The sequence below is a fragment of the Prionailurus viverrinus genome, chromosome D1, assembly GCF_022837055.1.
Source record: "Prionailurus viverrinus isolate Anna chromosome D1, UM_Priviv_1.0, whole genome shotgun sequence".
Classification (NCBI taxonomy): domain Eukaryota; kingdom Metazoa; phylum Chordata; class Mammalia; order Carnivora; family Felidae; genus Prionailurus; species Prionailurus viverrinus.
In genome coordinates, this window is record NC_062570.1 from 7,235,200 (window position 1) to 7,253,788 (window position 18,589).

An 18,589-nucleotide genomic window follows, 5' to 3' on the forward strand; every position below is an offset into this window, starting at 1 on the left:
AGTGAGATACCACCTCACAACTTGTCAGAATGGTTATTTTAAAAACAAAACAAAACAAAGAAAACGTTGGCAGGGAGGAAGGCATTGGAACCCTTTAGTACACTGCTGATGGGAATGCAAACTGGTGCAGCCAGTGTGGAAAACGGTATGGAGGTTCCTCAAAAAATGAAAAAATAGAATATGGTCCAGCAATTCCACTTCTGGGAATACATCTGAAGGAAATGAAAACACTAGCTCCAGAGATATCTGCACCTCCCATGTTCAAAGCAATATTATTCACAATGGTGGAAAGCTGTAGAAAGAATTAAATTCCGTCAACAAGTGGACTTTTTAAATGGGATAGAAACAAAAAAATAAATGTGATAGAAACAGAACGGAACGTTCTCAGCCTTTAAAAAGAAGGAAATTCTGCAAATGTGACAACATGGATGAGCCTTGAGGACGTTATGCTGAGTGAAATTAGCCAGACACATAAGGACCAACACTGAGTGATGCCACTTATATGAGGTTTCTAATATAGTTAAACTAATAGAACCAAAGGATAGCACGCTGGTAGTGAGGGGGAGGGCGATGGGGAACCGCTAATCAAGTATAAAATTTCAGTTCTGCATAAACGAGTAAGTTCTAGAGATCTGCTGAGTAACACTGGTGCCAAAAGATAAAAACACTGCATTACGCACTGATAACCCTTAGGAGGGTAGAGCTCATGTTAAGCGTCCTTACCAAAAACAAGTCCAAAGCCTTCTTGTTAAGATTACAAGTCCCCTACCCCCACTGGGTCAGAAGAGTGGAGACTGAGGAGCCGTGAGCAGATTTTCTTTAGAGAGGGGGGCTTTAACAGCACCGCTGGGCTTTCATCTATGTTGCCGACAGTTTAGGGGAAAGGCTGCCTGGTGTCTGACTCCAGGGCAAGAAGACGAAGTTCCAGAAGCTGGTGCCAGCCGGCTCAGAGTAAAGGGAGACTGAAGGGAGGTTGCCCAGCTGGCAATCAGTCCTCACTTCCAGGGTTTCTCGGGCAGAAACGCTGTGTGTGTTTCCCACGGACGAGACATGAACCCCCGAAGAGGCCGGGGAGGTGTGGGGTTCTCTTAGTTCATTTCCACCAGAGCTAGCTCAAGAGGTAAAAAGACCTTGGTGGAAAGAGGCTGTGGGCGAACCACTGGGCTCCTAGGGACACGGGGAGGTTGGGCAGAGAGCAGGGGACACCAGACACTTTCATCAAAAGCTGCCGGAGAACGGAGCCTAAAAGCCCCCACGTGAGCTCCAAGAGGCAAATGTAAACATCTGTCCGCCCAGAGAGTGTGGGCGCCATCCTACAGCCATCTCAGTCACCCCCCACACCCCTACCCAAGCCTGTACCTCTCTGCCCACCCACCCATCCCCTACCTCCTCCCTTCAGGGCAGGGGGAGGTGGAGGCTTTGGGGGAAAGGGAGGATCACATCCCTGTCGCCGTTCTGGGCTTCTCCCTGATGCGCACAGTGAGTGTGTCAGGGGAATGGCTGCTGCTGGGAATGAGATGGGCATTAGTCAGGTACCAGCCGGTCTAATCACCACATTGACCGGAGACTGTTTTGTGGCTTCAAGTGACCAAGGACTTTTATTACCTAACGGTGAGCAGAAAAGTCATGGGACTGGTCATGTTTTACCCAGTGGCAATTACAGGCAAAACCAGAGACGCTCTCTGATGTCCCAGGAGTCCGGCTTGGTCAACGTGACACTTACACGCATATGCGTTTTGTAACAATGCCTTTATGCAACAAATACTGTCTTGCAGCTAACAATTCTCACTTAGCATTATATTAAGAATGCTGTGCTACATCGATATTTTCTTATCATCCTATCTCGGTTCCATAATATATGTACCTACTCCCTTACTGTTGGATATAGGAATTGTTTTTAATTTTTCACAAGCAAAATGTTGAAATGCACACAGTTTAAACTTAGCGTTGTGTACCTCTACGATTAATTCCTTAGGATAAATTTGCTTGAAGTGGGATTGATGAGACAAAGGACAGACATGTTTCAGTGACTTATGAAATGACTTATCATTCAGTGACTTATCACAAAATTGCTCAGGAGAAAGGTGATATCAAAATTTTCTCCAACCAGCAGATTCTCTGTGAAGGAAAATTTCCCCATGTCTTTGCCAATGTGAATTATTATTGTTCTTAATAATCTTTGCTAAACTGATACCTGATAAGCAAAAAAAAGAGGGAGGGATTCGTTAAAAAAGGTCTGATTACTGGAGAAGTTATTATTTTGTATGTTTTTTTAAATTTTTTTTTAACGTTTATTTATTTTTTGAGGCAGAGAGAGACAGAGCATGAACGGGGGAGGGTCAGAGAGAGAGGGAGACACAGAATCTGAAACAGGTTCCAGGCTCTGAGCCATCAGCCCAGAGCCTGACGCGGGGCTTGAACTCACGAACCACGAGATCATGACCTGAGCCGAAGTCGGACGCTTAACCGACTGAGCCTCCCAGGCACCCCTATTATTTCGTATGTTAATTGCATATGCGTGTGTGTGTGTGTGTGTGTTGTGACTTATCTGCTCAACACCTTTGCTTATTATTTTAACCCAGGTGTCATGGAAAATATCATTTCTCTGAAGCTCAAGGCCAAGGACAAAACGGATGTCAGAATTGGTAACTGCTGGTATTCGTTTCAGAGTGTAGCTCGCAGACGGGCCCTATGTCATCAAGCAGGAGCTCAGACTGGCTCCTACAACAGACCACAGAGCAGGGCTGAATGTTGTCTTCAAAGAGTTTTCTTGGTTGTCTACCTGCCATTATTCCTCTTGCTTCTGTTCAGGCTGCTTGGTAAATACAAAGAGAGGTGTTCTGTGGCCCCAGGACACAGACAGGATGGTCAGAGCCACACTCTAGCACTATGTTCACCTTTTCCCATCCAACTGCCCCAGACTGGCTTGGCTGCACAGAATCACTGTCTGAGCGTGTGTGAGGGTGCCGGGCCTGGAGAGCGGGGACACTCAGATGATGGGTTCTGATCCCTTTGTTACTTGGGCTGATCAAGTAACATTTATGCGTCTCATTTTCCTCTCCTGTAAACTCAGTGCTTCGTGCCCAGACACCCGACTTACCCACGTGGACTTGTTTTCCACTGTCCTCCCATTTAAACCCCAGGGGCAACCATTCCAAACTCTATGGCCATGTTCTCTGGGCTTTTTCCCAAGTTACTCTCCTCTGCTCGCAATGCCCTTCTTGACGTGTTCTTTGTCCCATCATTCAATTCAGTGCTGGCACTGAGCTAAAGGATTGAAAATAAAATGAATCTGGGGCGCCTGGGTGGCTCAGTTGGTTAAGCGGCCAACTTTGGCTCAGGTTATGATCTCATGGTCCGTGAGTTCGAGCCCTGAGTCAGGCTCTGTGCTGACAGCTCAGAGCCTGGAGCCTGTTTCAGATTCTGTGTCTCCCTCTCTCTGACCCTCCCCTGTTCATGCTCTGTCTCTCCCTGTCTCAAAAATAAATAAAACTTTAAAAAAATTTAAAAAAAGAACAAAATGAATCTAATCCAACTATAATGAGCATGTGAGTTTGCAAGGACGCCATAAACACACTAGGAGATGGCAGCTCTAACAGCAGGAAAGGACACGTACAAAATAGCTGTGTTACAACATGGGACATGATAGATTCTTAAAAGAAAAATAGTTTCTCTACTCACAACGCTTCTGACACTAAGTGCCCAGAGTTCGTGCAGACCCCATAGGTTCAGGGCTCAATCCCACAAGATCTGACCCCACTTCAGACACTCACCTCAAACCCAGGCTCCTAGTGCTTCTGACTGAGCACCCGAGGCCGCTCTTTTTGGATTTGAGAATCTGCTGGAAAAGCTCACAGAACTCGGGTAAAGTTTACTTATTATTGCCGACTTATTACAAAGGGTATTTGTAAAGGATACAAATGAACAGCCAGATTAAGAAATATATAGGACAGGGTCCAGACGTGTCCTGAGCAGGGGAGCTCTGTCCCCATGTCCCCATGAAGTTTAGGGTGTGCCACCTCCTGGCATGTGCATGCATTCTCATTGGCCAACCCACAAGCTCTCCGAACTTTGTTGTTTAGGGTGTTATAGAGGCTTCATTATGTAGGCACGGGTGATCTAACCATCAGCCATTATTGATTAAGTCAGTCTCCAGCCCATACCCTGTCCACCTCTCCCTGGAGGTCACGGGTTGGGGCTAAAAGTTCCAATCCTGGTTCCTCTTCCAGGATTGGTCCCAACTTCCAGGAGTTACAGACCCAGGTTAGGGTGAAAGGATCTTATTATGAATAACAAAAGACTCCTCTCATCCCTGCCACTCATGAAATTACAAGGGTTTTAGAAGCTCGATTCCAGGAACCAGAGACAAAGATCAAATATATATATTTCTTATTATATCACAATCATGTAATAGGAAACCAAGACTCTTGCCTCGCAATAATCAAGAAGGATATGATTAGTGTGGGGAAAGCATTGGCGGAGAGGGGTCGTAAAGGACAGGTGGGAATATACTTCCTGGAGTGTAAGCCCTACTAGGGCAGAGTCTGAATTTGCCACTGTTCCTCACTAGTGATGCTTGTTCTTCAGTGAATGATTGAAGGATTTGTAAAATAGATTGTGTGTGTGTAGGAAGGGGGTATAGTTGAAGATCGTCACTGGTAGAGAGAAATTTGAGCAAAGGAAGTTGCTTTTGTTTGTTTTTGTCTTATTTCTGTGTTCCTATTAAGTTTTTATTTGCTGGCCTTGCATTAGGAGAAATCGTCCAAGCTTCCTCATGGAGGTCAGTCATTATCTACTAACATTTTTGTTACTATCCTGTGTCACTGGGCTATAAATAAGGGTCCCAGAGACACTGAAGTTCTCTCAATTCCTTGTTAGACACACATGGGAGAAGGTTCAGTACTAAGATCATACAGGTCTTCTGGAGGCTTCCTATACTCTCTTATAAAGAACAGATTTTGGAGGGGAAGTTAAAGATTTCGTTTTGCGGGGGCGCCTGGGTGGCCCAGCGGGTTAAGCGTCTGATTCTTGATTTCGGCTCAGGTCATGGTCTTGTGGTCTCATGGTCGTGAGATTGAGCCCATCCCGTTTCCACGTGCTGAGTGTGGACCCAGCTTGGAATTCTCTCTCCTTCCCTTTCCCTCTCTCTCAAAATAAATAAATAAACTTAAAAATATTTTTCTTTTTCTGGCCTCATGTCTGTCACTCACACAAACACCAATACACTGGGTGACTGCTCCTCGATTCAGCAGATTCACCTAAATGCTGGAGATAAGGAGAATGACACATCACCTTTCGACACGCAGTTAACTCCTTTATCAGAAGTGATTCTGTGCCTCTCCAGTTATCATTTACAGATTAATATGTTCAGTGATAAAATGTAAACAGCCTAAATCTCATTCTCCATGTGCAACTTCAAAAAATTATTTTTGGCAATTTCTGCTTAAAAAAAAAAGTTAGCGAACACGTAGCAGAAGTTACTGAAGGTGAACAGATCCCTGGGGGTGTGGGGATGAAGGGAGGGGTGAGGAAACACCAAAGTCAGTCTGCCGTTACGCACAATACACAAACACCAGCCCCATTCTTTGGGATTTTAGTTCCCAACACTGACACTGGAATGGCCTTTCTGAATTGAAGATTTGCGCGTCTAACTGCCGATTAAAGTTCTGTAAGTGCGTAATGCAGATTTGGCACAAAGGGAGCATTAAGAAGCCAGAATTGGGAGTCTTTCTCCCCTCATCCGCAGCCCGCTCATCCGCCTCTCACCGCCAACCCGTCCGTCTCTCTCTCTCTCCAAAACCCCTGCCACCCATTAGTTACTTGGTCATGTGCAGTATACGGTTTCAATTTTCATGCCCTGTCCGCCCAAAGAGATTATACATTTCTTGGGTTCTACACTCTGCGTTTACCGCAACAGGTCCTCAAAATACTTGTCAAGTAGGTCTTATTTGAATGAAATGAAAATGTCACTAATCTGGATCCCCAAAGAAGCTGCCATTTATTTAAGTAAACTCCCGTCACGGTAAACTTGGCAAGGGGCATCTTTTCCCTTGCTCGTCATGCCTGCTGATGGCACCGCGTTCAGCCTGGCTGCTTTGAACCTAGAGACATACGTCCGATATATTCACGCGGGTTCTGGACTATCCGGGCCAGACAAGCTGCCAGGGGCTCCGTCCTGGCGCACAGCAGCTTACCTGGTCGGTGTTCGGTGGCACGGGGTAGAATGATGCCTTTCTCTCTCTCTTTAGTGACTCGGGACAAGCTTCGAAACCGAGATCGCGGGTGCCCGAGCCTGGAGGACGGTGGCGCACCGGAGAGAGGAGACTCCCCCCTCGTGCTGACCCGTACAGAGAAGGGCACTGTTACCAGGTCAGCCTGCCGCTTCTTCACGAAGGGAAACAGCGCTTGAGATGTCTTGTGTTTTGTGTTTTTTGGCCTTTTCTTTTTGGAGGGGAAGAGGGCCTTAACGATCAGTCAGCCTCAATTAGTTTTACTGAGCACGGGAGCGAGCAACAGCTCCCGACAGGAGTCCCAAGGTGACGGGGAGGAAATGAAAGCACCTGCAGGTTCCTGTGGCTGCCTGGGCGCCTGCTGTCTGGCAGGCTGTTCACCTCGGGCTGCCGCGTGGTGGTTCCTGTGGGTCAGTCCCTCCTCGGCCGTCAGGCGGCTGCTGGCAGCCTCTGCCCGAGAGTCCTTGACCAGGCCATCTGGACCCGGGGAGCGAGTTCCAGGCTCCCTCGCCAGGACTCTGCTTTGAATTCCGCCCACCCCTCCCTGGACGGCGATCCAGGCCTAAAACGTGACCTTCGTTGCCAAGAGGTAAAGTACATCCGGAGATGAAGTAGCTCGATGTTTAAAAGGTGGTGGAGGAATTGAGGTCCTTTCGCACTCTCTGGACTCACAGAGCGTAGAATTTACTGGAATCTCCCAGTTTCAGTGTAAACAGCAGGCCAAATGTCAAAAGCTCCTCAAAGTGAGAAATCTGAGTTCACAAGAACGGTCCTTTCTCCCTTCTCCAGCCGATGAGCCTCAAAGCCTCCTCATTTAATTTTCCAAATATCTCTCGAGCCTTTCCCCTTCTCTGCATCACCAGTCGAGTCCCCTACACATACCTTGTGTCATCCTGGCGTCAGCCGCACCCAGAGCCATCTACCACTGACAGTCACTCTACTGCGACAGGCATCCCAGTGGCTCCACAGGCCTTCAGTTTGTAGCGAGCCCTCTGGCCGGGGACTGGCTTGCACTTAGTATTCTAGTGATCCTCACTCCTGGCGATGCCCGTAGGTCCCCGCAGTCCTCCACACCCCGTGTCTTCCCTACCGCCGTTTGCCCCATTCAGAATCTGCTTCCCACTTCTGTTCACCCCACACCCCCTTCCAGACTCAAGTTGGGCATCGTCTCCTCCTCCACGTCTTCCCTGAGACCTCACGTGGGGTTAAATGACCTCTGTGTCCCTGTGCACAGCTAGCTTATTGTCTGACTTGTTACAGGAGATGAGCTGTTTTTTTTTTTTTTTTAATGTTTGTTTATTTTTGGGAGGGGGAGAGGGGCAGAGAGAGAGAGAATCCCAAGCAGGATGTGTGCTGTCAGCACAGAGCCCCATGCAGGGCTTGAACCCATAAACCGTGAGATCACGACCTGAACCAAAATCCAGAGTTGGACGCTTAACCGACTGAGCCACCCAGGCGCCCTTAGAGACGCTGTTTTAAAACGTTCTCCCTCCCCGGTTTTGTATCTCTGGTACTAGGGTCACAGCAGAATCTCAAGGACATCTGCTAAATAATGAGAGCTGCTCCACAGAAGTGCTGCTGAATCCACGATATGGGGAAAAAAATCTATCTTATGGGGCTCTCACCCTAAGAGGAACACAGGGGTACCCAGCCTCTGACCCCCAGTGCTGCAATGCACCACGAGGAGGGTTCTGGGGCAGCGACAGGCTCCACAGACAAAGGCCTTAACGCTGCCAACAGGAGCTCGTCACGCCTGGAAATGCCAAGAGAAAGACGTGAAATTGCAGTGCAACTGCCAACACCTGATGCTGACGACTGACCGACCTGCAATTAAAACGTCCTGATGACTGCTGCATCCCGGGAGGGTAGGCAGGTCCAAGCCAAAGGAGGTGGGGCCCCTACCTCCCCAAGAGACCCAGGCCCCTAAAGGTGAAGAAGCTTCCACTTTTGCCACCCGTGAGTGGCCTGGAACACCTCACAGAAGAAGGTCAGATGAGCTGAGAACAGAAAAGCCTTATCAACTTTCACGATGAGACTATTGTTGTTTGGAAGCACGGCTGGGAATTTGTGCCATTTACAACACTGGTTAGTGGGTCCTTGGACCCATGGGAATTGTTTCTAATAAGAAAAGTTACAATAAGAACGTATGTATCTTTTTGGGGCCGTGAGCGCTCCTGAAGCACCCGTAAGGCCCAGAGCAGGGTGTGGAACGTTGACACATGGGGTAAATGACAAGCAGCTGGGCGAGAGGCTGGACTCAGAGCTGCGCGGAACCCGGGTACAGAATGCCAGGCAGAGCGAGGCGAGGGTGGGGTACGGTGTGCTTTGAAGGTGGAGACAGCTACCCTGCAGGGAATATGTTACTCATAAACCTTTTAAAGACTTTTGCCTGGACGGCGGTGGCCAAGCAATTAAACTGCTGTGGACAGACATGACCTAATTTATTGGCCCTTCCAGCTGCCTTGTGTGGAGCCGGGGTTAGTCTCACTTACAAATAAAAATGTGTTTGGACGGGATGGGGGGTGGGTGGGTGCTGAGAATAGGGGAGAGAGTGATGTCCTTAAGGAGGGAGGGGGAGCCCCAGGAAGCGGAGCAGAGAGAGCAGGAGCGTGGCCAGGCCCTCCCTGACACGCTCCCCAACGAGGAACGAGCCCAGCGGAGCTGTGGTGCTTTACCCGCTCTGAGGGGTGAAGCACCAGTACCCACGACTGAGGGGCGGCTTTCAGAAAGCAGAGCACACACGTGGCTTCTGTGCACCCTGACGGGGAGCCGCGACATGCACAAACGCACAGGAATTCAGCCGGCAGCTTAGACTACCCTCAATTATGCACAGTTCAGAAACCAATTTTTTTTAAAAAAGTTTATTTTTTGACAGTGAGCGAGCCTGAGCAGGGGAGGAGCACAGAGAGAAGGGGACAGGGGACCCCAAGCAGGCTCTGAGCTGTCAGCACGGAGCCCGACGTGGGGCTTGAACTCTCGAACTGTGAGATCATGACCTGAGCCGAAGTCGGACGCTCAATTGACCGAGTCACCCAGGCACCCCCTCAAAAAGCTGTTTTTATATAGCTTGCTGTGGTCTGGAAGCAAAGAGGAAAACCACACATAAAACACACAACAGCAATTTTTTAAAAAATAGGCTGTTAAAAGTTCTGCAGTTTAGGGGTGCCTGGGGGGCTGGGTCAGTTCAACGTCCGATGCTTGGTGTCTGCTCAGGTCACGATCTCACAGTTTCATGGGACTGAGCCCTGCGTGGGGCCCCACGCTGACAACACAGAGCCTGCTTGGGACTCTCTCTCTACCCCTCTCCCGCTCACTCTTTCTCTCTCAAAATAAATCAACATTTAAAAAAAATGTTCTGCAGTTTCAAAGCCTAAAAATAAAAAGGGAAAAACCTGGGTCCCCAGCTGAGCTCTGCCACGATTTAAATGAACATGCTGGCTGTTTTTAGGGGATTTCATATAGACCCACAGATGGTCCTTGGCCATCGGGAAGCCTGTGACGATTTTGTCTGCGGAGCTCCGGGGCCCTGCTGTCACTCCTGCCTGCATGTCAGCTACATTTGACAACCATTAAGGATGCCCACTTAACGGCGGTGGGGGGGAGGGGGGAGCCTCGATTCGTGGGCAGCCTCGGGGCTCACGTGGATGGTGAGCTCACTGGTGTGGCTGCTGGGGTGGGACTGATGGAGATCACAGGGGCCCTCGACCTGACCCCACACTGCCACTGCGATGAACTCTGATCACATGTCCTCTCAACTGCCATTTAACGCCCTTAAAACTGAGGTATTAATTTCCCTTCGAACCTACACTTGTCCACCCGCCTCCACCATCCCTTGCCCGGATCACTTCACCCACAGGGCCACAGAACATGGGGCACAAGAGCCTTGGGCACCGCCAGAGTCCCGTGTTCAAGTCCCACATCTTCCAACAGACATAACTATGTCCTGAGACTCTTTGAGAAAAGAGAGAAATCAGGCTAATAATTTCTGGGGAAAACAAGGAAAATCATATTCATTCTTTCTACCTTATTTAGGGGGCTCAAGTGCACCCCGTAGGCTTTATACTAGTGCATATAGTCAAGATGTCACCAGTCAAGTATTCCGGAATAATCACAGCATCAGCACAGAGAGGTACTAATTCCTTCCTCTTGCCCCCAGCCAATCTGTACTGACCCCAGGCCGTTTTTCCCTTTCAGAAACTCCTTGGGCTTCCCCGTTGGCTTCTTTATCTGTTCCCTCCTACTTCCTGACCTTGAACATGACCACTCAACAGTCAGTGTGCAGGACCTGTGGCTACAGCAAGACAGCAAGTTCCCAAGAACAGGATCTAAGCTGCTTGTGGATATTACAGTGTTTGTGTTTGTGCATAACCCACACTTAGTGGGCAGTGAAACAAAACAAAGCAACAAAAAGCAAAAAGCACTTCTTCCCGTTGCCAGACTAAACAGCTCCAGGGACAGAAGGTTCCCTTTTGATCCTACCAAACAGTTTTATTTTATTTTATTTTTTGATTAAAAAAATTTTTTTTAATGTTTATTAATTTTTGAGAGACAGAGAGACAGACACAGCATGAGCAGGGGAGGGGCAGAAAGAGAGGGAGACACAGATTCGGAAGCTGGCTCCAGGCTCTGAGCTGTCAGCACAGAGCCCGACGCAGGGCTCGAACCCACGAACCATAAGATTATGATCTGAGCTGAAGTTGGACGCTCAACGGACCGAGCCACCCAGGCGCCCCCCTACCAAGCAATTTTAAAGTGGGAAAGCACTAGAAACAAGGTTCCTTACATCTGACACAGGCACAGCCCTCTCCATTGTCCTTTGCTAGGACTCCTGGCTCTCCCATCCCAAACCACAGGGTTTCCGGAAAATCAACACTCCCTGAAGTTGTGCAAAGGAGTGTAGGAAAGATGTGCCAGGAGGAGTCAGTGCCCGATGCCCAGGCAGCCAGGCTGGGATTGCTTCCTGCACAAGGGAGTCATCTAGGGAGCTTTAAAAAGATACCCATGCCCAGCCTGATCACAGGCCGATTAAGCCAGAATGTCAGGGTGGGGGCCTGGCATTGGTTAATTTTGAGAGCTTCTCAGGTGGTTGTCATTTCAGCCAGGTTTGAGAACCCATGTCTTAGCAGAGCCTGTGGGCCAGGATCTGTCCTCATAGAGACCAAGAAGACAACAAGTATCTTAGTGCACAGGTGGGCACACAGAAAGCAAGTGCAAGCCCCTTCTTAGCACCTGCCACACCGACACTGTATCACTTTTAGCTGAACTAGATGGTCTATGGCCCCTGCTCAGGAACTGCAGTTACTACACTTGCCCCCAGAGGGTGCTGCAGACTGACCCTAAGGCAGACCATCTACGGGCTGGCCAGAGAGGTGTCATGTGACCTGGCATGATGGTCATGTCCATGAGGAACCGGACCAGAGAATGTGAAAAGCAGCAGCCAAACAATCAAGGGCATCCTAAGAGGGCAGTGTGGGCTGTGACATGCAAGCAGAGAGTGTGGCTGGTCCCTGGAGCCGTGTTGGTTCCCCACGTCCTTCAAACTCCAGTTTCAGTCCATGTGTAACCTTTCTACAAAGCCCTCTCTACATTAGGTGCCCTTAGTGAGACTCCTTTCTACCCAAAGACCCTGACTCACAGGAGCAAGATGGAAACTGGGCAGGACACGGGAAGTAGAGGCACGGAGAAGCAGCAGCCCGGAGAAGGCAGAGCAGAAGGCGGCAACTCCCAAAATGTGCCGAAGTGAGGGGAATGGTGAAACAACACAGATTGACCATGGACAGTTGTACAGGATAACAGGAAGGAAAATGCATTAAGAATTATCTGGCAGGAAGCAAAGCTTTAGCAATTTAAGCCTGGGCTGCAGACTCTACAGGGCGAAGGAAGAGGACAACAGGAACAGGAGACAAAAGACAACAAGGAACTGTCCTTCCCCTGCTCTGCTCAGTGCTGCTGGCCCATGAGCTCTGCAAGCTGAATCTCTAGGCTGTCACCACCAGTCAGCTGCTTCCAGCCAGACACTGGCAGGAGACTGGAGGGCGAGAAGAAGGAAGAAGTCAGGGTTTTCTCCTCCTCCGCTTCATGCAAAACTTCTGGCAGTGATTGCCTTCCCCATGCCTCCAAATCCCCAGACAGGCCTGCACGGTTGGCTGCAGTTTCTCTCGGGGCGGGGGCGGGGATCATAGCCTAGGCTTGGATAACACCACCTGCTCACTTTTCCTCCCCAACCAGGGGTGTGCCAGAGCTGGCTTGTACTGGCTCACAAGGGCAGATTGTTAAATACTCAGGAATTTTGCAAGCTGGTTGTTAAACTAATGCTAGCTGGAAATTGGCCAATGCTACAAATCAAGGCTTTTTTTTTTTTTTTTCTCCAGGGGGAGCTAGTTACCAGCACACTGCTGCCTCCAGGCTTCCTGTAGCTGCCAGTCTCAGTTTTGCCTCAATGTTCCCTGATTGGTATCTCTTTTTACCACCCTGTAACCAATTCACTGCACTACATTCTATTTTACATGAGGACTACTTTCTGTTTTCCTGGTGGGACCGTGATTGATGTGCCGACGATGATATCCTCAAGAGTTGTGTGCCAGCTCCCTTGTGAGAGGTAAACATTAAATTCACAACATGCGAGTTTTAATTTTGTTTGCTTGTTTGTTTAGTAATCTTGTTAATCACTTATCCTTGTGATTAATTTTTTTAACGTTTATTTGTTTTGAGAGAGAGAGAGAGTGTGCATGAGCCCAAGAGCAGGGGAGGGGTGGAGAGAGACGGAGACTAAGGATCCCAAGCAGGTTCCTGGCTGTCAGTGCAAAGCCCCCCGACGTGGGACTCAATCTCACAAACCACGCTATAAGATGATGACCTGAGCCGATGTCAAGAGTTGGACGCTTAACCAAATGAGCCGCCCAGGTACGCCTCCTTGTGATTAATTTCTAAAGCAGATTAATTCTGTTATACATTAAAAACTTACATCATCTTACCAGGGTACTGGTTTGACTGTCAAAAGAACCAAAAAGACAACCAGGTCACTTGAAGCAGATCTCAGGATGAATGGTCTACCTTCAGTTGGGTTGGCTACCTGGCATAGAAAACGGGAAGAGGAAGAAAACTGAAACATGACCCATTATCTATGTGAATTAATAGATGTACAAATCACACTTCTCTGTTCAAGAGCCTCTTCCCTACAATTTCCTTCTTAGTTTCACGATAGCTGATGGCATAGGATTTGCCTTACCAACACTTTATTGCTGTTATTATGTTTTCCCCAGTTCTTTCTCTAAAAGGAACAACCACAGGCCTTAGAAGTAGATGGAAATAAATTTGCTAGCCATTTGGGGAAAAAAATCAATTTGCAGAATTATCCTACTCTAAAGATAAAATATATATCAGATCATTAATAAGTGAGCTTTAAAATTTTTTTTAATGTTTATTTATTTTTGAGAGGGGGAGGGCAGAGAGAAAGGGAGACACAGAATCTGAAGTGGGCTGCAGGCTCCGAACTGTCAGCACAGAGGCCATCATGGGGCTCAAACTCACGAACCCGTGAGATCATGACCTGAGTCGAAGTCGGATGTTAACTGACTGAGCCACCCAGGCATGTCAAAAAAGTTAGTTTTTTAAAAAGATTTTAAAAGGTAGAGGTGAATGAATGTTGACCTAATCTCTAGATGGTAGAACTTTCTAATCTTAAAAAGAACATTTTTTAAAACCTGGTACATTTTAGGGGCGCCTGGGTGGCGCAGTCGGTTAAGCGACCGACTTCAGCCAGGTCATGATCTCACGGTCCGTGAGTTCAAGCCCCGCGTCAGGCTCTGGGCTGATGGCTCAGAGCCTGGAGCCTGTTTCCGATTCTGTGTCTCCCTCTCTCTGCCCCTCCCCCGTTCATGCTCTGTCTCTCTCTGTCCCAAAAATAAATAAACGTTGAAAAAAAAATTAAAAAAAAAAAAAACCTGGTACATTTTGTTCTATAAAGATGGAAAAAAAATTCCTTATGAGTCAGATAAACAGAAGTGAAAACTGAAAACTGGGAAATGTATTTGTAATAAACAGGACAAAAGTCAATTTCCTTAAGTATACAGAAATATATAAATCAATAAAAAAAACATACATACAATGAGATACTATGTCAGACGGAATCTAATCTCCCCAGTTACTCTCCTTTCTGGTTTTGTTGTGGGCAGCAAAGTATTCAGTTTCAGGGGAGGGATCATGATTGGTCTAAGCCAAACATCTGAATCCCACTTCCTGGTTTCTCAATTCCCTTGTAGCAAGGGTGGCCTTATGATACGGTTCTGGTCAATGAGACATCAGGAGGAATCTACTGGGACGGCATACGGGAAAGCTTTTACTTTCATGATAAATGGCAGGTATAATTGGCTCCACCATCTTCCCTTCTTCATCCCTGGGACAGAAATGTGATGTTCAGAGCAGTTGCAGCCATCTTGTGTCGCAAGACACCATCCTGACATCCTACACCACTAACCCAGCTAGTGGTTGCCTACTTTTAGATATGCTGTTATGTCAGAAAAATTTGTCCCAAATTTGTTAAAGCCATGGTTAGATCCGTTATATATGACAAAAAGCATTTTGAACTAGGCAAAGATATGAATGGACAACTCACAAACCATGAAATGTACACATATGAAAAAAGTTCAAGTTCATTATAACCAGTGCTAGAAATTAAATTAAAATTTTCTTTCTTTCTTTTTTTTCCTACAAAATTAGCAAGGATTTTTAAAAATAATAATACCATCCAGGTCTGGGAGGGTAAGATAAAATAGTAGGCTTCCCACACTGCCGGTCAAGGTGAAATTTGGCATAACATTTTTAGGAAAGTAATTTGGTAACAGGTCACAAGAATTTAGAAAATGTGCTATAAACTAATGATTCTACTTTGTGGAATTTGCCCTACAGAAACAATTTAAATGGAATTAACAATGTTATCACAAAGGTTTGTCACAATGTTATCTAATAAAGCAAGACCAAGCAAAAAATAAGAAAAAATTGGGGCGTGTGGCTCAGTCGGTTAAGCGTCTGACTTCAGCTCAGGTCATGATCTCACAGTTCTTGAGTTCGACCCCCACATCGGGCTCTGTGCTGACAGCTCAGAGCCTGGAGCCTGCTTTGGATTCTGTGTCTCGTTCTCTCTCTACCCCTCCCCCATTCTGTCTCTCAAAAATAAATAAATGTTAAAAAAATTTTTATTTTAAAAATAATAAAAAAATCAAAGTGGCTAAAATATTAAAAGATTAAATTATAAAATATATATAAAACAGTATGCAGCCACAAAAAATGTTGACTATGAATCTTTAATTTGAAGGGGTGATTTTTATGTTAGATGTTACATAAATAAACAAAAGCATACACAATATGATCACAACTGTATAAAGTCAATGTGGGAGAAAACAGTTTGATGGTTCCTAAAAAGTTAAATACAGAGTTACGAAATATCACAGTAATTCCACTCCTGGGTCTATGCTCAAAAGAACTGCAAATAGGGACTCACATCCTTGTAGGTGAGCTCATAGCAACACTATTCACAATAGCCAAAAAAGCGGAAACAACCCAAATGTTAATCAACAGAAGAATGGATAAACAAATTGTGGCATGTACATACAATGGAATATCATTTGGTTATAAAAAAGCACAAAGTGTAGATAAATCCTACAAGGTGAATCAACCTTGAAAATATTAACCTAACTAAAGCAGATGCAAAAAGTTACATATTGGATGGTTCCATTTATATGAAACATCCCAAATAGGTAAATACATAGAAAAAGAAAGCAGATGGCTGATTACCAGTAACTGGGGGAGGGGAGGTGGGGGTAGTGGGGGGGGGGGGGTAGGAGGAGGGGCTGAAATTAAGAACTAATGGGTTTCATTCGGGGTGAAGAAAACATTTCCAGCCTTGTGCCCAATTATCCCAACATCATCTGTTGAAAAGACTATCCTTCATTGAATTGCCTTTGCACCTTTGTAAAAAAAAATATGTGTGTGTGTGTGTGTGTATCCATTGGTTGTATTTTGGGGTCTACTTCTGGACTCTATACTGTTCTATTAATCTAAAGGTCTTTCCCTTCACAAATACTATGCTATGTTGATTACAGTAGCTTTACAGTAAAGCCTTAAAATCTAAGTACTGTGATTCTCTCAATTTTATTCTTCATTTTCAAAATTGTTTTCTCTATTCAATTCCCTTGCTTTTCTAATGGTTCATTCCTACTATATGGAAACTCAGTAGATTTTGTTTATTGATCTTATATCCTATCACCTTGCTACATTTACTTCTTAATTCCAGGACTTTTTTTTTTTTTTTTTTTTGGCAGATGTTTTTGGGGGATTTTCTTTTTTCTTTTTTAACATTTTTTAAAATGTTTTTATTTATTTTTGAGAAAGAGAGAGACAGAATGTGAGCTGGGGAGAGGCAGAGAGAGAGTGAGACAGAATCTGAAGCAGGCTCCAGGCTCTGAGTTGTCAGCACAGAGCCTGATGCGGGGCTGGCTCAAACTCACGAGCTGTTGAGATCATGACCTAAGCCACAGTCAGACGCTTGTACATCCTTGTACAAAGATTGTACATCCTTGTTTTGTTTCTGATCTTTGGGAAAAAGCATTTAGTCTTTTACCATTAGATATGATGTTGGCTATAACTTTTCTTGCAGATGCCTTTCATCAGGTTCTATGTCTTTCTTGCCAAGAGTTTTTATCATGAATGCGTGTTCAATTCTGTCAAATGCTTTTCTGCATCAATTAATGTGATCACACTTTTGTTCTTTAGACCGTCAGTACGGTGGTTTACAGTAATCTATTTTAAAGTACTGAACCAGCCTTACTGTTACAGGTTAAATTGTGTCCTCTAAGAAAGACATAGGAGAGTCCTAACCCCCAGTTCCTCAGACTATGACCTTATTTGGAGATAGGGACTTTACAGAGCTATTCAAATTAAAATGAACTCATTAAGGTGTGCTCTAATCCAATAGGACCGGATGTCCTGATCAAAAGGGGAAAATGTGGACAGAGACAGATGCATACACCCCCTGTGAAGACTGGTGTTACACTGCCATGGGCCAAGGAACTACCACAAACGAGGAGACGGCCAGTAACAGATCCTTCCCGAGTGCCTTCAGAGGGAGCACGGCCCCTCCCAAAACCTGGACAACACATCTTCTTAACAAATCTGGAGAACAGAGCTGTGGTTGCCGGGTTACTCTTCCGTCTGCCCCCAGCCCCCTTCCCCCTTCCACTGCTGTGAAAGGCACTGTTTTAAAGTTGAAACCAAAGCAACCTTGATAGAAATACAAAACACTACAACCTTTCCTTGGGAAGTGGGGAGTTTGGTCACGGTAGCCCCCAATTTCCTCTTTCATCTAGAAAGCCTAATGCACGTGGAATAAGGAAGCTGGCTCCTGTGGTATGCCAAGCTGAGACTTTAAGTATGGCCTTTAAACAGGGCCATTGACAATGCCAATAAGGAAACATTCCTGAGGAAAGAGAGGTGAGCCTACAGCTCTCAAATATGGGGCCTATGCAGAACTAACTGCAGAAAAACAGACCCAAATTGCTCCAGCAGGGCTCGAAGCCAGCTGGTTCAGACTTAAGACTCATGTGTGCCAACAGGAATAAAAATGTTTTCCGACTAGGCTTAACCTGACCTTTTTTTTGTCCTTGGCTTCCCCAAACCTTTCTTTCCCTTACTTCGCATTCCTTCACAGACATAAGTTAAGGTCCAATTAATTAAAGCATCTACTAGGTGTGTGATACTCTCCATCCCTAAGACAATCCTTGACCATGTCAAGATTGACTGTACAGAACCTAACATACCCACGGATATATTAACATTACAATATGTATAAAACATAATCAAGAAAAGGGCAGAAAAACATCCAGGTATTTTTTTAAGACAAATTATTTTGAAAGATATGAAGTTTAAAAAGATAGTCAAATATTTTGTATTTATTATCAAAAGAAATAGCCATCGGGGTATCTGGCTGGCTGGGTAGGTAGAGCAAGTGACTCTTGACCTCAGGGTTGTAAGTTCGAGCCCCATACTGGTATAGAGATTACATAAAAAATATAAAATCTTAAAGAAAAAAGAAATAGCCATCATTTTTAATAACCCATAATAATTATTAGAAATCAAATAATAGGAAAATGGTTAGAGTCCCTTTAAATATCATGCCCAAGAGATAGCCATCTTAACAGTTTGGAGCATATCCTTACAAAATGCATACATGCTTTTTCTTTTTTTTTCTTCAATGTTTAATTTTGAGAGAGACAGAGACAGAGAGACAGAGTATAAGCAGGGGAGGGGCAGAGAGAAAGGGAGACACAGAATCTGAAGCAGGTTCCAGACTCTGAGCTGTCAGC

At 45.9% G+C, this 18,589-nt stretch overlaps 1 protein-coding gene across 6 annotated transcripts in view; it reads right to left on the bottom strand.

Moving 5' to 3' along the window:
- The window catches only part of EXPH5 (exophilin 5), an 81,513-nt gene that overhangs the window by 53,838 nt on the left and 9,086 nt on the right, over positions 1-18,589 (bottom strand). For 3 of the 6 annotated variants that reach the window (XM_047876766.1, XM_047876765.1, XM_047876771.1), the window contains one exon: positions 13,205-13,302. The exons of 2 other annotated variants lie outside the window; for them this stretch is intronic. In XM_047876766.1, the coding sequence (XP_047732722.1) occupies positions 13,205-13,302 (98 nt within the window). Of the gene's footprint in view, positions 1-13,194; positions 13,303-18,589 lie in introns of those variants that run through there. One more of the 6 variants, XM_047876768.1, reaches the window with a different exon arrangement.